This window comes from Dipteris shenzhenensis, chromosome 11 (assembly GCF_047967505.1).
Source record: "Dipteris shenzhenensis isolate YYH24624 ecotype China chromosome 11, Dip_SZ_1.0, whole genome shotgun sequence".
NCBI classification, from domain to species: domain Eukaryota; kingdom Viridiplantae; phylum Streptophyta; class Polypodiopsida; order Gleicheniales; family Dipteridaceae; genus Dipteris; species Dipteris shenzhenensis.
The window spans coordinates 55,679,738-55,703,117 of NC_141606.1; the positions used below are offsets into that span (position 1 = coordinate 55,679,738).

At 49.4% G+C, this 23,380-nt stretch overlaps 1 protein-coding gene across 2 annotated transcripts in view; it reads left to right on the plus strand.

Annotated features, from left to right (window-relative positions):
* LOC147897208 (NEDD8-activating enzyme E1 regulatory subunit AXL-like) overlaps window positions 1-23,380 on the plus strand; it is a 102,802-nt gene that overhangs the window by 69,541 nt on the left and 9,881 nt on the right. Inside the window, exons 12-13 of one of the 2 annotated variants that reach the window (XM_087381272.1) lie at window positions 10,985-11,068; window positions 11,528-11,608. In XM_087381272.1, coding sequence (XP_087237398.1) covers window positions 10,985-11,068; window positions 11,528-11,608 — 165 coding nt within the window. The remainder of the gene's footprint in view (window positions 1-10,984; window positions 11,069-11,527; window positions 11,609-23,380) is intronic. The other variant, XM_087381273.1, reaches the window with a different exon arrangement.

The window sequence follows — 23,380 nt, forward strand, 5'->3', positions numbered from 1 at the left end:
CTATCTTCATTTCTGACCTAGATGTGTGGCACATGTATGCATGCTCCCTCTATGATGCCCAGATGCAGACAGCGTCGGATATGTCCTCCATGCCTAGGCCCACCTCTTGTCATCTGTTCACCAGACAGAATGTACAGGCTGCACTTCGCCATCTACACAATCGGAGAGCGCAAGACCACAAGGGCCTCCGGACTGAGCACTTTGCACATACAGGAGGTCCTAGCTCCGATCCTTGCATAGATGTTCAACCGGGCTGTTTGTCACGGATTTCCACCTTCTTGGAGTACCACCACTATTGTACCAATACACAAAGCGGGGACCCTATGGAGACGGGGAACTATCGGACCCTTATGATTGGCCACACTTTGGCCAAGATTTATGGATTAGTTCTAGAGAGGGAACTCAGCAGTCATACAGAGGCTCGGGGGCAGTGGGCACTAGGACAGGCAGGATTCCGGAGACAACACTCTACCCTAGATCACATCTTCACTTTGAGGGCTATCATTGAGGAGGCGAGGTCTACACACAAGAAAGTCTACACATGCTTTGTAGACTTTTGGAAGGCTTTTGACAATGTCCCACGATCCTGCATGATCAGGAGGTTACAGGAGCTGCAGATTCCAGAGACATTGATATGGGGGGTGATGAGCCTATATGAGTTAGTCAGAGGCCGAGTTCGTGTCCCAGGAGGCCTATTGGAGTGGGTCGAGAGTACGATTGGAGTGAAGCAGGGATGTCCCCTCTCACCGACTCTCTTCGGGTTGTACATTGATGAGATCACCTCTTTCATAGACCGCCTAGCGGGCGAAGAATCACCACTGGCCGATCTCATGATACAGATATTGCTATACCCTGATGACATAGTCCTCATCTCATTCTTAGCGGAGGGGCTGCAGAGACACTTGGAGGCCCTAGAGGTGTTCTGTAGAGAGAGAGACCTGACAGTCAACCTTGGGAAGACCAAGGTTATGGTCTTCAACACCTCATATGCAGTAATCCGACGACTCAATTTCACTTATCGAACCGAGCCAATGGAGATAGTGCAGTCATACACATATTTGGGAGCAGTCTTCACAGGATCCCTTTTCACTATGACACATGCAGCCCAGGCACGACTCACACGGGGACGAGGTGCTTTGGCCCGATTGGAGAGGCAGTGTTTCCAGGCACACTTCCAAGATCCATTGACGAAGTGTTGGCTTTTCGATACGCTAGTGCGACCGACTGCCATGTATGCAGCACCTTTCTGGGGATGTGATCTACTGATAGCAATGTGGAAGACATTTGAGTGGCTACAGGTGACCATGGGATCTAGGATGATTCGGAGCAAGCCCTCAGTCCCGCATGAGATAATACAGGCAGAGTTCGCCATGACACCACTACAGATTGATGCAATCTTTTCAGACAGTGACTTTCATCCATAGAGTCTCGGACTTATTCCATTGGAGACTACCGAGACTAGCTCTGGAGTCTCCCAAACGACTAGCTGAGGGTGGGGCAGACACATGGTATGCACGTATATCCACATGGTTTGCCAGACACGGGATTCAGATGGACAGGCTAGCCCCTCTTTCAGTATAGTTTGGATGCACCCCCTGAGTCGATCCCGCGAGATGAGATTAACCGTATCATACGGTTAGATCTTCTCCAGCTCCATACGTCTCAAGCTTGGGGGGGAGATCAGAAGGTCCCCACCAAGACACAAATCTACCGTGACAATTTCCTGAATGTCTCAGAGGTGGATATATCGTCAGACCCCTCTATCTCGAGGATAGAAGAGTCTCACATGCGATGAGGATCGCAATTGGGCAGATGCGGGTCTCATCCCATCAGTTGAGGATTGAGACAGGGAGAGTAGCACGTATACCTAGAGAGCAGCAGACGTGTAAGCTATGCACACTGGGAGTGGTTGAGACAGAGGAACACTTTCTTTGCGCCTGCCCAGCCTACTATGAGATCTGGGAACGATACCATTGCCTCTATCAAGACGGGAGTGGCTTCGGCCCATTATCACACTTGATCCATTTCCATGACCAGGTCTGCATTAGGCTCTACCTGCTTGAGATGCGCCGACACAAGGAGACCTTGCTACGACAGATCAGAGAGCAGTGGGAGGCGATCACACCACAGGATGCAGAGGCAGGCGATCACACCACAGGATGCAGAGGCTGAGCATAGACAGCGGCACGTCACCAATTTTTATGCATTCGAGTGAGCTCTAGGACACAATGGGGTGGAGGAGGAGGAGCTAGCTGCCATGCGGGCAGCTTGGATTATTGAGAAAGGACTGCAGAGGCCACCCACGACATGGAGACCGCCTAGAGCACACTCGATTGAGATTCGCCCTATCACAGCTTTCCTCAGAGGAGACCGCCCGAGACGAGGGGTCACTCTGAACATAGCTCAGCGGGTTCAAAGATCGAGGAGACCATACCCCCCTCCGATGTTACAGTATGAGACAGCCAGACAGACTCAGATTCGAGACATGTTCACCGCTCATGATGAGCCACAATAGTGCCCGGTTTCGGTTTCTGAGTTTCCAGTCCAGTTCCATTTCTCAGCCTGCTCCCGATAGCAGATAACACATGATATGATATGATATATTTACTTATTTTTGTACTTGTTTTTGTTTGAGCCAGTGAGCTCTTTTTATTTCAGCACAGTATCAGCAAAGGGTCTTAGCGCGCCCTTTGCCTCAGCCCCTTGTGGCTTATATGAGTTTTTCTCTTTGGTGTCACTTTGTTCCATAGGCCCACGAGGCCTTCTGTGGACATTAATATATCTTTCTTTCTTTCTGACTATCATGAAGATGACGGTGGGAGCTGTTTGAGGTACATGAAGATCTACAAGTAATTTCCGGAGCCAAACACACCTCATTGTAGGTGTAAAAGCTTTTCTGTACTCATCCTCACAGCTAGAGGTAGCAATTGTAGTTTGCTTCTTGCTGAACCAAGAGATGCATGAAGTACCAAGCATAAAATAGTTGACACTATGTGACACACGGGTGTCGAAACAGCCAGCCCAATGAAACAGCTAACTGTTTGCTGATAGAGAGTGATATCACATGCACCACTGTCATCATCAGATGAGAATTGAAAACCAGGCTCTAATGGTGTAGATACTGGCTTGCAATCCTCAAACTGAAAACGTGTCCAATATACTTGGATTGTGACATCAAAATAGCCCCCCTCACTGCTAGCAAATTGAATGCCTAGATAATAATGCAAAGGACCAAGATCTGACATAGCAAATGACTTCTGCAAGTTAAATGTTGCAATTTGCACAGCATGTGTCCCAATAACAAGTATGTCATCCACATAGAGCACTAAAATCAGCAACTCTTGCGGATGTAAGGTGTAGCCTCTGTAGGGCTGTTCTGACGTGGTGCTTGTTTCAATCCATAAAGGGCTTTCATCAACCGGCATACCTTCCCTTCAGAACCTTCAACCTCAAAGCCAAAAGGTTGGGTAACATAGACTTCCTCTTGCAAGTGCCCATGAAGAAATGCTGCCTTAATGTCAAGCTGATGTACCTCCCCAATGAAAGTGGGCTGCAAGGGCAATAACAATCCTGAAGTGGTGATTCTGGAAGTGGGGGAAAAAGTCAATGCCTTGTTGCTGTGCATAACCCTTTGCAACAAGACGGGCTTTGTAACGTTCCACTGAACCATCAGCTTTCCGTTTGACCTCTAATGACATTCTTGCTAGGAGGCAAGTCACACAACTCCCAAGTGTCATTCTCATGTATTGAATCCAATTCAGCTTGCATGGCCTGCTTCCAACAGTCATTTCAAAGGCATCCTTATGATTTAGTGGCTCTTCATTGCATGCTGTAGCAACCAATGCAAAAGCAACCAAATTACCATGTTCTTCTAGTACGGGCTGGCAGAGAAGCAAATTGTTTGCTGTCTTTGAGAGTGTCAAACAGCCAACGGGGAAGTCCTTTGGGCTCCTGAATTTCAGCTCTCTCTTGGTCAATGGACCTGTGCATAATATCCTGATCAATCAGAGGCATATCAGGCTGTAAATATTACTGATTTTCAGACTGCACAAGTGGCTGTAAATGACCATTAGAAGGAGGAGGAGGAATCTTAGATGTAGCATCATCATGGGGGTTTGACTCAAACAAAGGCTTCAAGGTGTCAAAAATATCTTATGCATCAACTGTGGGCTGTTTTTGAAAGTCTAGCAAAGGCATGGATGATGACTCATTAAAAATAACATCTCTACTAACAAAACTTTACCTGCGGGGCTGGTAGAGCTTGTAGCCCTTGCTTTCTGAGCTGTACCCAATAAAAATGCATTTGATGGCTTTGTCATCCAACTTTGTCCGTGTGTGTGAGGGCACATGTGCATATGCCAAGCACAACCAAATTTTCTCATGTGAGAAATCCTAGGGCTTATGGCCTGTCCAAGCCTCGTAAGGTGTGATGGTTTTCAATGCCTTGGTTGGGCATCTGTTCAAAATATAATTTGCACACATGATTGCATTCAACCACAATTTATTAGGCAAGTACTTCCCTTTGAGCATACACTTGGCCGTCTCCATGACTGATCTATTCTTCCTTTCAGCCACAGGATTCTGCTGAGGAGTGTAAGGCACAGTCCCTTAATGATAAGGCCAAATAATCAGCAAATTCTTTTGACATGTATTCACCTCCCCTGTTGGCAATTTTCGTCCGACTTTCATTCTCTACCAAAGCAATAAAATGCTTAAAGCATGTGGAGACTCGAGATTTGGACTTTAGAGCAAAAATCCAAGTGTACCTAGTGAAGTCATCAATGAAAGTCACAAGATAGTAAAAATCCACCTATGACTGCAACTCTCATAGGGCCACAAACATAACTGTGAATCAAGTACAACTTGCCGGGTGCACCAACTCTCCCATCCTTGGGAAATGCAAAACGTGCATCTTTCCAAGAAGGCATATGCATCTTAGGAAGATCAACAACCATATCTTCTTTATGCAACTTTACGAAAACTCTGAAGCTAAGGTGTCCAAACCTCTCATGCCATAAATGGGTATCTGCCATGGTAGAAGCATCAACAACATAAGTATCTGCATCTGCAAGTCTCATCCAAGCTGCATCAAGTCTGTAAAGTCCTCTAAGCAATGTGCCAGACTCCAGTCAACACCATGGTAAAGGCATATGTAACATCATAGACTTCACACCTAATACCATTAAAAAGAACCTGATATCCACAAGTAACAATTGCTGAGATGGATATGAGGTTTTTACGGATACCTGGTACATTGTCTAGGGTGAGTAGTACACTGGATACTGAAGTAATGGCAACTTGCTCAATGCTTTTTATTGAATAAGATGCTTTATTTGTGCATGTAACTGTTCCCCCCTTTGGTGCATCTGTAAGTGAGCTGAATGACTTTTTGCAGGAAGTTATGTGCTTGCTAGCATCACTGTCAAAAAACCATGCATCATAACCATCAGAAACTGTTATGCAAGCATCATGAATAGAAGGATTGTACTGACAAATAACGAGAAAAGCCCAATGTTGATCATGTGTAAAAGTGGCTGTCTCATGCTAATCATCTGCACTATGAGCACTAGAAACTGCATGACTTGACTCCTTTTTCAATGCAATTCTCTTCTTGCACTCAGTGATGTGATGCAATAGTTACATCTCTTTTTTCTTTTCAGCAGAGGAAGATGCATCAGTAAAATGACCAGCATGTGCATGAGTGGGATTACTAGCTGAAAGGAGGATACATCATATGGGCACATAGTAGGATAGTAGTGAATACGTGTGGGATAGCCAACAATCTGAAATCGTGGGAGGGAGGTTCCATATAGAGAGGTTTGTACCCAGGGGAGTATTGACATATTTAGGGGCAATTTTAGGCTTTTTCTATTCGGGTGGGGGCTTCATGGGATTCTATTGGATGTCATTGATGATAGGCAAGCTTGTTGAGGATTTTGAGCTTTTTCCACCCCCAAGACAAGACTCCCTTCCCTTAAATCAGTAGCTTAGATTGGAATGCTTCCCCATCCACCACTCTAGCCACCTTGCTTGGGTTAAACTTGATGCGTGTAGCCTTAAATGCCTCTAGTCGAGTATATGAGATCCGAGGACGTTTCCACTGTCTCTTCAGGGATAGTTATGGGATTTTAGCCCGTTTCCTCTCCTACCCAGACCAGCGGTGTTTTGCAGGTTTCATTCATGAGGCACTTAGACACCGCGAGAGGATACTCTGAGCACGGAGACAGGAGCAGACTTCTTCCTCGGTTGATCCCTCTGAGAGCTCTATCACGGAGTTCTTTCAGCTAGATCACATGGACCCCAACGAGACAAGGCCTCGACATGAGCGTGACCTAGAGCCTGTGACCCGACAGCTCAGACAGAGGGTCGACACACAGATGACACTTGGAGACATCCCCTCCTTGTTTAGAGTCGGAGCCTGACTGACGGGGGTCACAGTAGCCCTGGTTAGACGCAGAGCTACGACTAGGAGACGTGCCAGGACCGCACCTTTGCGTGGCTGACAGCACTCTATTGCCGACTTCATGCCTCAACTGCCTCATCCATCCTGATATCTTGCTGTTGCTGGGGATGATGATGATGCTGAGATTGATTATAGTCGACCATCGACATGACTATGTTGTACTTAGGACTTAGTACTGCCATTTTGCATTTTTGCATTTTTTGCATTTTGCATTTTGCATTGGTATGGATGCTCGTTTAGTAGCTCTACTACCACAGCTCGTTGTATCAGGATTTTCATAGTCTCATAGACCCATTGGTCTTCCAAAGACTTTAATAAACTTTCTTTCTTTCTTTCTTTCTTTGTAGTATCTGGATGTGTCTGATTAACGTCTGCAGAAAGCCTCACGGGCTTATGGGACAAAGTACAAAGTACAAAACAAAATCCTTACATCATCTGGATAAACCGGAGAGGGTCAAGGAGTGCACATGACAACTCAGCTCGAGCTTATTTTAACACACATCTAAGTTGTAGTCCTATATCAAAATGGCCTTCAATACATCAGTTTAAGACTGAGGGTCTTTAGATTTAGATTTGAAATCTTGAATTAATGCTATTCCGTCTCGGTAGACTGCCCATTTTCCTGCTTTTCGTGCATCCTTGACTTTAGTGAGTTCACTATTCCTTTGTTTGAGTTGAGTCGGGGTGAGCTCCTCAGATATCCATATCTTTGTACCCTTCAACTTATTTGTTTGTTGGAGAATATTGACTCTCTCTGTCCTTTCATTGAAGTAAACCTGCACTTGTGTTCTCTTTCGAGTGATGTAGCTAATATGGGTTTCATCCCATTCAATTTGTGGTATATTCTTCTTGAGGCATATTATCCTCTCATCTTCTGTGAAATCTACATCCTCACTAGAGCAGCCAAAGCAATCCTTGGGCCAATGCGTAATATTTTCTTGTTATTTACTGCTGCTTCCTGCTCTTTAACTTCTGCATAGAGATCTGCATTTTATTGCTGGCCACAATAGACATCTCCTCCTTGGTTGAGGTAGCCTGTGTATTGATCATCTCTTTGACCGTAGAAACAAGTGTTGGTGTTGGCGGAGAGATGCTGCATTTTTCCATGACCTCTTCAATGATCTCCTGCTTGTTCTTACTCTCCATCTCCTTCACCTTTCTTCCAAGAGCTTTAACCATAATAAGCCTGAGCTCTCTAACTTCTTGCTGTAGGTAGTAAATTTGTTCTTGTGGATCTGATCCAATCTTGCTTTTGAATGTCAACGCATAGGGGCTAGGTGTGGCTGCAACAGAGGAATATGAAGGCTTACTCGTCGGGTAGAAGCAAACAACTTAGTCTTGGGAAACTCCATATTGGCCTGCATAAGTCTGAGAAACCCCCTTGTTGAAGCTAACCCCTAAGCTGGGCCAGGGGTTCAGCCCAGCCTAGGGTTGTAGGAAAGAGGGCGACGTTGGCGATGCCCTAGTCGAAAGGCAGTGTGGGCCTTGTACGGAGCACGGGCTGTTTGGAGGCATTACCAGATATACTATAGGCATTACGGGAGGCATTACCAGATATACCATAGGCATTAGGTCTAGTGGGTCTGACCTCAGTACCCGCAACAATGTTCCAAAGATTCTTGGCAAACAATACATGGCCCATCATATAAGACCACATGGGGTAATTTGTGCCACTAATTTTGTCCTCAGATCCAAGCATCCCAAACAAGTCATCCTTGCTCCTAGCCATAGTGCAAAAATGCAAATCAAAAGCACCAACTGACAATGCAAATGAAAGGAGTGCAATCTCCCAAATCCAAAGGCAATCTACTGCACAAGGGTTAGAGAGTTTTCACTGCAAATATGTGGCTGTCACAAAGTGTATCTTCTGCAAAAAGACTTCCAAAGGCAACACGGGCCTTCCAAGGCAGCACGGGGCCTTTTTACAATTCCAAGGAACCAAAAGAAAGGCTTTTTTGCTAAAAATAAAAGAAGTTAATGCAGTAGGAGCTTACCATCAAAATTACAGCAAGGAAAAATGCTCCAAACTTGAAGACAGGTAGTCGCCCTTGTAGGAGAGGTGAAATGGACAGCAAATGGCAGCTGAGGGTGCCAAGAGAAGCTGGAATAAGATGTTACAGCAAGGGTATATGCTGTACAGCTGTCAGCAATCGACTTTGAAGGAGTACAGTGCAAAGCTCAAGTAGAAGCGAAACAAGAATGTTTCGAAAAGGAGGAACATGGGTCAAGAATGCCACGTCATATGACACATCATCATGTCACATAAAACTATATACTACAGTCCACAACATCTCACATAAAACTATATACTACAGTCCACAACCTTTCATTTCATATGACATGAAACCATACTACAATCTGAAAGACAGTAAACTCTACAGCTTTCAACTTTCCATTTTAGCTTTAGACTTTCAAAACACACAAAATTCCATAGAAAACTTAGAGTTTTAAGCTTTGGAACATTTCATAAGCTATGACTTGAGTATGGGGATATCCAAATAATATCCCTAATATATGAGAAGGCACTTTTGCAAGCCCAAAAAAAAACAATTTTTTCCTTTCTTTTTGTGGAAAAGCAGCTGCTAGAGGTGAAGAGCTCAGAGTCCGAGATGAGAAACCAGCAAAGGAGAGCAAGGCTGCTGCAGAAGAACACTTCCAATTATAGCAACAGGCACAAAAATGTGCGAGGCGGCTGGTCTAGGGCACCTGTAGGCTTTGGAATGGATCAGGGGTGTCTTGAAGTGCTTCGAAATGCTGGACTATGATAAAAAACAGTCAAAAGACTGCTCTGGAGTAGTCACCTATGCAGCAGGAGCACTAGAGAGGTGGTTGTTGGTGATGAAACTCCTCAGAATAGCCTCGGGTGATCACACATGCAGTTGCGCCTACAAAGGAAAAGGCCGCCAATGAGATCTGGAGAGCTCGGGGTGGCTGGAAATGGCTAAGGGGTGAGGCCTTAACCTGCTCTGATACCACTGAAGGCAAATGGAAGCAATGAAATGGAGCAACAAGCTGAAACTGTATGGCTGTAATGAATTGTAGGAACGAACCAAAAGTACAATATAACAAAACCTTGTCCTAGGGTGTCCTAGTAGTACCTAGTGTACTTAGCGGCACATGTCATAACTGCCCTAAGTGTCCTAACTGCCTATATCTATGCCTACAAGGCACGTACTAGGGAATAGAAGGCACCAATGGATAGCCCATGGGATGGCCTACAGGAGGCTTGCAAAGAAGACCTTGAGTGGTTGGCCTTGTTAGGTGGCTAGATGGCAAGTAATCCTAGTCCGTTGGTCAATGTGAACTAGGGATGGGGAGGCTCCAGTCTCAATACTATTAATAGCCTCCTTGTAATGGGCATATGGGGAGAGAAGGTTAGGTTGCACTTGGCCTTCTTGCCACACAAAATACACAAAGCGTGCCCAACCACCACCCTAGAAAGACAACATGTGGTCTTTGAACATCTAATGGAAGAAGAGAGTCCTAGTTCGGGTGTTACTTGTTGCCAAAGTCTCAAAAACCCTCAAAAAGTGGTTTCTAAAAAAGGGAGATCCGAGCGGAATTCAAAGAAAGGGGAGCGGAGGGGACCTGTGACTTGGAATGTGTGCTTGTATAGAGAGGATTTTAGGGAGGGGGGAGGGAGGGGGGCGGGGAGTCGAGTCCAAGTGCCAAGAGGAGGATTTGGAACAGAGACGGAAACCAACTTTAGAGTTGAGAGCAGAGGAAAAGATCAACCAAGAGGGTCCTATGGAACTAGAGGAGAAGGAGTTTGGGGAACATGTGAGGAAACTGAGCTTTGGTTGGACATCCAAGGAAGGTGAACATCACACCTTGGGAGAAGAGTTGAAACTTTTATTGGTTGCTGGAAGCAATTGACTTCTTTTTTTCTTGAAGGTGTGAGGTCAAGTGTGTAGCCAAGGGTTTTTAAAGTAGTTAAGACAGATTGAAAAGTTACTTCTGTTTGTTAGGACTTCAAAACATAAAGTTGGGTCACTTATACGTGATGAAAGTTGAGACACACAATACATATTACTTGATCTCCAAGTCGGAATGCAGTACTGATTAGTGCGCTAGAATGTTTACATGTTTGCTTGCGTTTCTGTGTCTTTCAACTTCAATGCTCTCTAAACTCTCGGGGAAAAGTGATTACATCCAATGTGTTCACTTTGTGACAGCTGTAAAATCTGTCTGCTCTATGATAATGTTCCTGTACAAGTATGCTACAATGTGTGATGATTGACTGTTGCTTTCATTCAAGCTTGGTGCAGAAGAATTAATGGTTGGACTTTTAACTTATGTATGCGAGTCCTTAGGTCACGGGGTGCAAAAATTGTGTTGATTACTGCTTTGTCTTTGCTTATCTGGCCTGTGATTTTCCCATTATTTCTGCAGAAATGAAAAACAGGCTGATTAATAGGTCTTTAAAAGTGGTTACAGATTGCTGAGTGGGTTATGCAACTTCGGAAATGTTTTTTTTTTTTGTATTAATTTTGTAAGTTTGTATTTTCTCTGAATTATAAGAGACATGTCTTCTGCGGAAAACGGAGCTGAACCTATTGGTGGTGAAGCGAAGGAAAAATGCAGCCTTTCCCGCACCAAGGACATGTATGATTGCTCATTGCTTCTGTGGTGAGATTTATAAAAAAGGATGCGTGTGAGGGACTGCGTTTATTTTTCCCCCCCTTTTCCATTTTAGGGGAGTACTTTTCACAAGGCCTATATGAATGTATTATGAGCTACTTAATATACGGTTATTTCTGGAATGGGCCTATGTTGCGGTTAGATCGGTTGTTTCCTGAGTTTGTGTAAGTATGCTGTCTATCGTTAAGCTAGAGTTGGGTCTTGTGATGAAACATGTACCTGATTCCAATGAAGACACTATACTGTATGTTCTGTTCTTGGGTGGTTATACTTATTTGGTTGATATAGCATGGACAGGCGCTTGAACTTATCTTTTGGTTTTTGTTTTCTGTTATTAGATGATAAATAAGCGATCAAGCTTTTAGTATATATCTCTGAAACTTAAAAGTTTTGAGTAACAAACGGAATGGTTTGTGCTTGTAGCAATGCTTCTTTGTACTTGCTGCTGCGAGGAGTCGACCATTTTGCAAGCACGTACAATCGTTTTCCAGGTTTCTTTGATGAGTAAGTCCGATGATGCTTTTTGTGTTTCGTGACTCGTCTCGTCTTTTGAAAGCTGTCTAATGGATTCAAAACTAATATGTATAATGGTGCATAGTGGCATCAGATAAAATAGCAGATGTTGTCTCAGTGTCTTTCAGGATATTCAATACTCTAGTTTATAAAGACATCTTACAGTCTGTAGTAGTGCAAGTGTTTCTTTGTTTCTCTTAGGCATTTTGGGCTTCCAAAGACATTAATAGACTTTCTCCTTTCTTTTAAATAACTGCAAAATATTTTTTAAAATTAAAGCACATATTTGGTGATGGCTTGGTGCCTTTGAGGTGGCTTAAGACTTGAGGATATCTAGCAATTAGTGATACGACATAATTAGGAGAAGAGGATATATGATGGTGTATTTGCAAAGTGGAACATGGTCAATCTGCGTGGGGAAAAGTGGATTGTCCTCCTAACCTTCGTATCACAACTCATCTGCTGTGACTTCCTAGCTTTGTGGGAAGTGGAATTGACAGGACGAGCCAATATGCAAGGATTGTGACATCTGTTGCAAGAAGTTCTAGATATGTACTAGATCTTACTTCTGTACTCTCCTGATATATGTGGCATCATGACTGTGTACTGGACACCAAAAAGCAAATAAATCTCTTTGCTCATCACCTACAATTTGCGATTCAATAGGAATTCTTAAGTGATATGGAGATTTTGTCATATAGTTCTAGGGGGGTCTGATGTAAGCATGTTCAAATTGAATGCATGTAGGATACGATATAAAACACTTACTGGCGGCTAATTTATTTTCTGGAAACGTAGGAGCAAAGGTGGGACCATAGGACGTGTGTCACATGTCTTGGCAATTCAAGGTTGGAAGGAGCCCTTGTTTACCCTCCCTTTTGTCTTGTTCAACCCATAGGCCTTAACGGTCTTCCTGTTTGCATATGGGAAAATGTTTGTTAATAAGTTGAATAAAAATCCAGACTCAATTTGTGAAAGATTAGTGAGTACAAACTGAATGATAATTAAATGATTGATCAATAATTTCCAAATGCATTCTAGAGCTGAACTTCAGGACTTTGAAATATACAGTATACTTCCAAATAGATTGCTGAACTCTCAGGACTTTGAAATATACAATATACTTTCAAATAGATTCTTGAAATATGCTATACATCAAGGGCTTGAAAGGGGTTAGGACGTAGCAGTTGATTCCTGCTGAAAGGCATGCCCACAAGAAAGCAAACAATGCATTGCATAATGGTAAAAATGCAAATTATATATATGAAAAAGGGCAGCAATTCTTGCTCGCAAATGTGTGCAAAACAAACCCCGGAGGATCCAGGATCCTTTGGGGAAGTTGTGGCTGTTTGATTTGACCAATAGCCATGTACGCAGCAGGCATACCCAGAGATTTGAGAGCAGAGGATATGTGGACTTCGCACTCTAAAGAGGTGGGGACGGAGTAGCACTTCGTGTGTTGATGCCTTGTATACTATGAGATACATGGACGATGTCATTACCTGTTTCAGGAGGGGTGGTTTTGGACCACTGACCCAGATAATCCATTTTCTATATCAGATGTGTGATGGCCTATACCTGATAGAGTCCTGATCAGATGTTTGTTGGCCTATACTTGATAGAGATGCCTGATCAGATGTCTGTTGGCCTATACCTGATCAGAGAATTCCAAACTAATGTAATGGAAGCCATATTATGTTAGCATGAGAAAATAGTTATGCTTTATAATTAGAGTGGAAATGCTTCATGCACAGCCTGGTATGCACGCATATCCAGATGGTTTGATAGTCAGGTTATTCACTGGGATTGCCTTCCCTCCTTCAGTACAACTTCGTCCCTCTAGATCCCGCGAGCAACCGTATCATATGATTGGATCTACTCCATCTCTGGACTCGGGTTGGGAACCATGAGTTCCCCACCAAGGTCTAGTTCTACCATGTTCACTTCCTGAGAGTATTAGAGGATGGAGTGATTACTAGGCCCCAGTATCTGGAAGATGGACTGGTCTTAGACGCACGGAGGATTGCCATCAGATAGATGCGGGTCTCATCCCATCAGCGGAGGATCAAGGCAAGGAGAACCGGCACACCTGGGATTTGCAGGCTGTGCACATTGGCAGAGGTGGAGACAGAGGAGCACTTTCGATGTACTTGCCTCGTCTACTATGAGATCCGAGGATGGTACCACTGTCTCTTTCAAGAGGGGCGCGGGTTTGGGCCACTGTCTTGCCTAATCCACTTTCATGACTGGGTTTGTGTTGGCCTCTTTTTGTTGGAGATGTGGCGACACAGAGAGACCTTATGGCAGCAAATTAGACAGGAGGAGGTGACAATACCACAAGAGACATATCGAGCACAACGACACATCACCGACTTTTATGCCTTTGAGTCAGCCCAAGGACACATTGGAGTAGAGGAGGAGAAGATAGTCGACATGAGGTTAGCATGGATCAGTGGGAAGAGACGGCACGGAGCGGTGGAGCGAGTGACATAGAGGCTGACTAGAGCACGCATGATAGAGGTCTAGCCCATCACGGCTCTACTTAGAGGAGACCGTTCGAGCTGAGGTGTCACCCTTGATATGGCCCACTGGATACAGAGATCATGAAGACCACACTCCCTACCATAGCGAGAGACGGCTTGACAGATGCATATACGAGACATCTTCTCGTCTCATTGGAGAGCCACCATGGTGCCCGTATATGTATTTTGAGCATTAGCTTGCAAATATGAGACATCTTCTCGTCTCATTGGAGAGCCACCATGGTGCCGGTCACTAAGTTGTAAATACTCCAAGTCAAAATACAAATTGACCTCTTATTTTCCCATAGTCAAAAGGTTCTTTATTTATTTTAATGATGATCAAAGAGTTCTTTTAATTGGTCAAATCATTAACTTCAGTCAAAGAAATCCAAATCGCTCCTGCGAGCTTCCCCTCCCCCCCTCGCCGTTAGCCCCTACCTCCCCCCTCGCTCCCCCCCCCCCTCGCCGCGACCACCTCCACCCCTCCCGTCCGCCCTCGACCCCCGTCCCCTCTCCTCCCCCCCCGCCGGCACCCCGCTACCCCTCGCCTCACCTCCGCTCCAGCCGCCCCTCGCTCCATCCCGCCCCCTCGCTCCATTCCGCCCCCTTGCCTCCGCTCCATCCCGCCCCCTCGCTCCAACCCGCCCCTCGCCCCCTCGCTCCAACCCGCCCCCTCGCTCCAACCCGCCCCTCGTCCCTCGCCCCCTCGCTCCAACCCGCCCCCTCGCTCCATCCCGCCCCCTTACCTCCGCTCCATCCCGCCCCCTCGCTCCAACCCGCCCCCCGCCCCCGCTCCAACCCCCCCCTCGCCGCCGCTCCAACCGCCGCCTCGCCTCGTCCTTTTTTTTTTTTTTTTTTTTTTTTCTCTCTCTCTCTCTCTCTCTCTCTCTCTCTCTCTCTCTCTCCAGCCCGCCTCGCCCTCGCCCCGCCTCCGCTCCATTCCGCCCCTCGCTGCTCCCTCGCCATCCACCCCGCTCCAACCCGCCCCCTCGCTGCTCCTTCACCCCCTCGCTTCACCCGCCTCCGCCTCATTCCGCTCCCCTCGCCCCCCCGCTTCACCCCTCCACCCCCGCCATTCCAACTTCACCCCCCCCCCCCATCGGCCCTCTCGCCCCTTCCGTACTCCCCGCATCCCGCAGCCTTCGCCCCGCCCTCCGCTTCGACCCCTCCGACCCTTCATTTCGCCTCGCCCGCCTCACCCCCAGGCTCCACCGCCGCTTCATCCCCTTCTTGGGTGGCAGCCTGTTTTTCTTCATCGGAAGCTTGCAGTTAGTCTTGGCGGTATGGCGGCCCCAGCCCGGATCCGGAGGCCCAGTCGGACCCTCCCTCTCCAGATGCCTACCGCGTTATCCTGACAGAGCAACAATCATCCCGTGTTCAGGCGGTAGCCAGTGACTTTGCTCGTACCTCTGTTTACGGTAGAGTCATTGGACACTCCCCCTCCAGGTCTACCATCAGGGACTGGCTCCAGTCCACTCTCTTGCTAGAGGATGGCCACATTGAGGAGGTGGCCCTTATGGGAAGGGGCATCTTCTGGCTCAAACTCTCCAGTGAGAAAGCTGCGAGCAATCTGATTGCCGGTTCCCCCACATCGGTGGATGGGAAGATCATCATGATAGTCCCGTGGTACCGTGGTTTCAGCGCAGCGGATTTCGATACTCGGTTCCGTATACCTCGCCACCCAGTGACACTAGTTTTTCCAGGGCTTGCTACTGAGCTGCGGCCGATTGTCAGGGACTTGGGCTCCCATTTTGGCTGGGTTATGCACGACACCTTTGCCGACGCGGTGTCCACGGCAGGAGCTCCCCGAGTCCGTGTGGCTGTGGCGGATCCTGCGACTCTCCCTGCAGTGATCGAGATCGTGACAGGTGCCGGCAGTATCACCCAGAGCATGATAGTCACCGGACAGCCAGGTCAGTGCCTGCGGTGCCATGGCTTTGGGCACTTGGCGGCTGCTTGTCCACGCTTTGCCAGCTCGTCTCGACCCTCCCCGCCCCCGCCCCCTCCGCCCCCACCTCCCCCCCCCGGACAGCCACGTCAGGAGGAGCCGAGGCAGTCGGAGCCTGGGCCAGAGGTAGTGGGCGGTTGGACCGAGGTTCGAAGGAAAAGAGGAAAGAATAAGAAGATTTCGGATAAAGGCAAGGAGGCAGAGGTCACCCTTCCTGCAGCAGCACTCTAGAGACCTGACAGGCAGATGCCCCAGGGACCTGGGAGAGCTTCTTCTTCGACGGCAGCCCGCCCTCCACAGCCTCAGATCCTCCTCTCTCCCACCCCCCCGCCTTCTCCCCAGTTTCCCCCCCCTTCGCCCGCCCCGCAGTTTCAGCCCCCGCCTCCTTTCCCTCAGTCCCCTCCCCCTCAGCCCCAGTTCGAGATGCATCCCCATCCCCCTCCCCCCCCTGCTCCCCTCGCCCCGCCTACAGAGTTAGCTGCACCGTCGCCTTCCCAGCCGAGTGCAGCCTCCGTTCCACCTCCTCCACCTTCTCCGCCAGTCGCCTCCGTGGAGCCCGAGTCGCCTATCCCGCAGCCTCCTCCCCCTCCCCCCCCGCTTGTAGGACACCCGGAGTCTGTACCACCAGTGGAGCAGGTTTCCCTTCCCGCTAGCCCCTCAGTGGCAGACTCAGCTGGGTCTCAGCTCCAGGAGAGAGAGCTCCCTCGAGACTTTTACAGATCTGGCCCCTGGGACTACCTGGATGTGGCCGACCTTGGGACCTTCCCGGCTTGTCTCGACATTAGTATCTTCATGCTCCGCAAAGGGGCGGATGGGAAGATTGCTGCCTTGGCTCCCAGGGACGGCCCTAGCTTCGCCTTCACGTTCCTCAGCGATGGCACCGAGACCTGGACAGACGACTCGGTGTGGGAGGCTCTCAGAGAGCAGACACACGCCCAGATTTGCTCCTGGATAGGCCCGTCCGGTGGGCAGCTCCTCGAGACTCAGTGGTACGAGGGCGATGTGCGCTTGCGGTGGCGTTGCGCTGCCAAACGTTTCCGATTGATCGTGATCCTCAGACCCCCCCTGGCATGGCCTCTTCCCCAGGATGTCAGAGCTTGGTCCCAACAGAAACTCCGAACCTTCTACGGGATGACCACTTCAGAGATCTCGAGCTGGCTCGAGAAAGCATTTGCTCATGGCACTAGAGGCCTCTCGCCATTGCTGAAGGTGTTGAAGAACGGGCAGGACGACCCCGTCTCCCCCTCCAAACCTTCTCACAAGCGGCAGCGCCTCCACTCCGATATGTCTGATTCTTCTTCGACTTCGACTGCGAGCAGACAGCTGCTCGCAGCCCCCCATCCCTCTCCATGAGCCTACACCTCGTATCCTGGAATGTGAACGGGTTTCACTCTTCGAGCACCCGTGGTCCCAGGAAGCTCATTTTGCGTCAGGAACTTCAGCCTGCAGTGATTGGTCGATTGGATGTACTGCTGCTCCAGGAGCACAAGCTTTCTGCGGCTCATGCCCGCAGCTGCGGGAAGGTTCTCCCTGGACGCTCCTACACTTATTGGGAGCCTTCGATCGGCGCACAGGGGAGGAGCGGGGGGGTCTGTACCTCCGTGTGCGAGCAGTTAGCTCAGATAGTTTTCGGTCACGGCACGTTGATCCCAGGCCGAGCCCTTTGGGTAGGCCTGAATTTGGAGGGATCCAAGATAGGAATCCTCAACATTTATGCTCCCACAGACCTCCGTTGCAGAGCCACCTTCTGGAGGACACTTACAGGGATTCTTCCAGACATGGATTCCTGGATTGTTGGAGGAGACTTCAACAATCTGGAGACCTTGGAGGACCAGCAGGGTAGAGATCCGGAGTTCACAGGTATGGCTCAGGCAGAGCAGTCAGCTTGGGACTCTTTCATCTTCGCGACAGGAGGGAGGGACAGTTGGAGAGACCCGTCCTTCCGGCGTTGGCACGGGAGCCTGGACTTCTCTTGGGGCTTCCGCAGGGAAGGAGGCAGACTCCTGGAGCGGCTTGATAGGTTTTATGTCAGTGATTGGGCCATCAGCAGAGGTGGCCAGGCGGGCATTGTTCCAGGGACGACACTCTCCGACCATGCGCCTGTGCTCCTTTCATTAGATTCGGCAGCCCAGACTCTCCCCCCCCGATCATGCAGGATTCCCGATTCCATCTTCTCGAGGGTGGACGTCCGTAGCAGCATTTGCAGTCTTTGGGACAGAGACTGGGGGGAGGGCGTGGATCTGGTAGACTCGGTCGCGCAGGCTCTGCAGGAGTCCAGCCAGATCTGCCAGCTCGCAGCCCTACAGGTTCGACAGGATTGGTGGGACAGAGAGAGAGCTCTTCGGAGGGACCTCGCCTCCATTCAGCGACTTCAGCAGTCTTCCCCGGGCTCGGAGGAGCTTCGGATCCAGGCCCTTCGAGCCAGAGCCCTCTTGGAGGAGACCCTCCAGCGTCGCTCCGAGTTCTCCTATCACGCCTCTCTCTCCTTCTGGGCCCGGAAGGGTGACCGGATGTGCAGGGAGTTCTTCAGGACACACGGCCAGAGAGCTGCAGGGGATCAGCTACGGAGTCTCAGGACAGCGGATGGTCACATTGTTACGGACCCGGGGGAGGTCCTGGGGTTGGCCACTGACTTCTACAGGACCCTCTTCCAGCAGGAGCCACTTGCCCCTCGTGCTAGTCGTGACCATGAGGAGGTGTGGAGGCACATTCCATCCCTTGTCCAGCCTAGCATGCAGGCGACGTTGTTGGCGCCGTTCACCTCGGATGAGATGTTGGAGGCCTTGATGGCCATTGATGGGCAGAAATGCCCAGGTGAGGATGGGCTATCCCGAGCTTTCTTCACCTCCTTCTGGGACCAGATCCATCAGCCCCTCCTTGCAGCTCTGCAGGGGATTTTCAGCAGCGGTCAGATGCCAGAGAGCCTTTCCTCGGGACTGATTTGCCTCATCCCGAAGGGAGGAGATAGACAGGAGATCCGCCAGTGGCGTCCGATCACTCTCCTTACCACTGCCTACAAAATCCTCGCCAAGATGATCAGTGCCAGAGTTCGACCTCTACTACCAGACCTCGTCCATGACACTCAGACAGGCTTTGTCCAGGATCGCAGTATCCTGGATAATGTCTTCACCTTTTCAGAGGCGGCGGAGTGGGCTCAGTACAGCGGATCACACCTTGCCATTTTACTTCTCGACTTCGAGAAGGCCTACGATCGCGTGGATTGGTCCTTTTTGGAGGGGACTCTGGAGCGGCTAGGTTTCCCGGCAGGCTGGATTCAGGGTATCTCAGCTTTGTACAGGACAGCGTCCAGCAGAGTCATCATTGGAGGCAGGATGGGTGAGCGATTCAGCTTGGAGAGATCAGTACGTCAGGGCTGTCCCCTGGCTCCTTATCTGTTTCTCTTCTTCGCCGAGGCCATGACTTACTACCTTCGGGCGAGGTCCACAGGGCTCAGGGGTGTTCGCCTTCCACTCCGGGAGGACACGGAGCTTCTGGACTCAGAGTACGCAGATGATACAGCCCTTTATGTCCAGGACGATGAGAGGATGCTAGAGAGGGTGCGGATGGCCCTGGAGGTTTTCTGCTCGGCCGCTGGTGCGAAAATCAACTGGAACAAATCAGTTGGTTTTCTCACAGACCCGGGGGCGTGTTCTCAGTGGGGGCGATTTCTGGGCTTCAGATGGATTCCACGTGGACAGACAGCTAGATACCTTGGCTTCCAGGTTGGCCTAGACATTACGCCAGCTCAGCAGTTTCTCCCGGTGCTAGATTCCATCCGACGGAAGCTGGCTTTCTGGAGCACTGCTAAGCTTTCCCTTGCAGGTCGTGCTTTGGTAGTTAACCAGGTCCTTCTAGCCACGGCTTGGTATGTGGCTTCCTGTTGGTGCTTCTCGAGATCCAGCGTGGCACAGCTCAGGAGGTTGGTTCGGAACTTTCTTTGGTCTGGGTAGGATGGGCATAGAGATACCAGAGCCAGGGTTGCTTGGCAGACAGTCATTCTTCCGCAGGCTGAGGGTGGTATGGGGGTCATTGATCCAGAGCTTCAGAGTCAGGCCTTGTTAGGCAAGCTTATCATCCGCGGTTTGACCCCAGGGGGGCAGACATGGAAGATGTTACTTCAGCAGGGAGTCGGCTCTTGTGTCCCGCGCCGAGGTGGAGAGTGGCTACCGTCCTTCAGGTGGATCTTCACTTCCGCCCCGCTCACTCAGCCCCGCTCCCCACTCGTTCGTAGCCTCCTCATGGTTTGGAGGCGGCTCCGTCTCAGTCTCATTCAGTCCCAGCCCAGCTGTCAGGAGGAGATCGATCGCCAGCCGCTCGTCTGGAATGGGCAGGTCAGAGACGCCGAGGGCCTTCAGCTGGGGGAGAGATCACATATCAGGTGGGACGGCTGGATGAGGGGGCCAGCCCGGTCCCTTCGAGTTTGGAGGGATACGTACAGACATCTGGAGATGGCCGATCTTGCAGACGCAGCTGGAGGTGCACGCGGAGTCCAGGCGAGACGCACGGAGATCGACGGTGCGATCCCAGCCGCTTGGTTGGCTCCACCTGAGCCTCAGGTCCTCATGCCTGGAGACACCCACTGGCTGGGACAGTTCACCCCCCGTGGCATCCCACTGGTGGTCGCAGGACGTTTGGATGACTCCTCTATCGCCTTCTTCGCGGTTTCAGGGGATGGACGACTCAGGAGAGAGGATGCGCTCATCGACCCCCTACTCCCGTGGCAGAGGGTTAGGGTCGTAGGCCTTCTGGGGAAGGTTTGGCATACCGACCCTAGTATCGAGCAGGACCAGTTGCAGCTTTGGCGTCTTTGGCTCTGGGAGGGGCGGGCCTTGTCAGAACTTGAGTGGGACCCAGGAGAGTGGTGGTGGCCAGAGATTGTGACAGGACAGGGGCCGACTTCCTTCTTCGCTTACAGCACGACTCTAGGCAGGCGAGTTCTCGGGAGGATGCAGAGCCGCCCCCCACCCAGCGTCCTAGCTGGTACGCACAGGGTATTTCCAGGTTCTTTTTGCAGGCATTTTGGAAGGCCTTGTGGGAGAGCTGGCGGCCGCAGAAGATCTCATACTTCCTGTGGCTTCTTACCCACAAAGGTCTTCCAGTGGGGAGCTGGTTGAGGCAGATAGGCCAGGACGGTTGCTGTCAGATTTGCCATGCGGATGAGGAGTCACCAAAACACTGCCTGTGGAGCTGCACGCGCGCCCAGGAAGTGTGGAGGTGGACTTTCGGGCTTCTTGCTCGTGCAGCACCAGAGCTAGGAGTGATCACTTGGGGCGCGTTCTGTTGGTGCAGCACCGCACCTGGTCTTCATCACTTGTTTGAGGCATGCCAGCAGGACCCCACTTTCCTTATCACACAGGGGACGTGGGGGCCGCTCGAGGTATCCCACAGCACCTAGCAGAGGCTGATACAGGAGTTCGGGAGCGGCAGCCAGTCTGGGAGATTATCAGCAGCATTACAGGATGGCACATCTGGACCTCGCGCTGCGCGCAGATCCTCGGTGGCACCTCCTTATCGACTGCCCAGATCATGGCGGAGATTTGGAGTGAGATTATTCATACCCTCAGAGGCCAGTGGGACCAGATTCAGGGAGACTCCCGGGCCGGTCAGGAGAAGCGGAGACGCTTCCTCCAGGCTTGGGACACACAGAGCCTCTTCTTCGAGCAGACTACGCAGGGCCTTCGGTGGCACTACTCACCACCCCGATGGCTGTTCATTCACACTCAGCATATCCCTCCGTGAGAGTATGATCTATTATGCTACCTTTTGGGCGGCGTCCGGTTTGTGAACGCAGCCCGTCAGCTATAAGCTGACCTCTTGTATCTTGTTCTCGAAGTAATATAATTAGCACTGTTTTTTCGGCAAAAAAAAATTAACTTCAGTCAAAGACAAGTGACTCCGGTCAAGTAGGTATGACTTCGGTTAGGGAGACTTGGTTTAGGCTAAGAGGGTTGACTACGGTCAACCAGAGTATTTGTGCTTACTATGGTCAGAGAGATTTGACTAGGGTTAAGGATTTTGACCTCAATCAGGTTTCTTAACCATGGTCAAAGAGGGTTGACCTCGATCAACCATTTGGTGTGCACTGGTTTGCTTGGTGGGGACGTCCACAAAGACTAGTTTTAGTGTAGAGATTCCTATTTGCATGCAAGAGCTAACAATTAATGGGTGCCATGGTTATGTAGTGCTCTACCAGCCAAAGAAAGCCTAGCTGTGCTACAATTAATTGTTGCAGGTACACGAGAGTCGTTATTTGCCCTATTTTTAAGGGGCTAAGGCTGCTTATAAAGAGGAGTCTACATTAGCATGTGACCAAGGGCTTGGAAGGCTCTACAACTGCCAATTCATTTGGTGTGTAACTAGTGGATTGTTAGGAACCCGACAAAGGTAATTACCACGTTGGAATTTCCATCTTTTTTGTAATCAAATCTTGGATAGTATTTGTATCAGCCTTCGGGCTGCAAAAGCTGTGTTTTGAATAGAGTGAGAGAGAGGTAAGAAAGAATAAAAATTAGGAAGGTCATCGTCAATAATGCAAAATGAGGTGATGATTCTAATTAAGGTTCCATTGGATGAAATTGGTATTAGAGCACAGCTAATCTTCTTTATGAAGAAGTGACGATCAAAGGCTACGAAGGGGTCTACGCAGATACTTTCTTGGCGATGACGAGTCATAGTCAACGTAATTGCACGCGAGGGCATTGCTCATCTGTTGGGTTGCATAAGGATTGACGACGAGCGTCAGAGAAAAATGATTTGTATCTGTCATTTTGCATATTGACGACCAGCGTTAGAGAAGAGTACGGAAATGCATGTCATTTGGATAAGGAATTGCATCTGTCTCTTTGCATTGGTAATTGCCACCACAGACTAGGAAGAAAGCGTGACAAGATCTTTTCCATCAGGCTCTACGAGTTTGGCTAGGCGGATGGAACAAGGGGGAATTTACTAAGCGAGGAAGGTCTGCATCGTGGGTGTCTTGTGAAGCGGTTGACGGACGATTATAATTGTGGGTGGTCGCCGCTCAAGTCCAAGGCATTGGGGCTCATCTTTCCGTCCAGCTTGGATCTCCGGCCATCATGATTGCCATTTCTACTGCATCAGACATTACCAAGCTGAGCAGAATTCCATTGACCCCGTGTATCTGCCTGCAGTAATTCATCAATTCCCTGTATGCTGAGCAGAAGCCCATCTTGAGCCACGTGGCAATGCAGAGCAGGCAGCCCTCACCAGAATAGTTTATAATAAAAAAAGAGAGCAAGCCTGAGTGGTTTGTTGCCAAATATGACGTGGGCA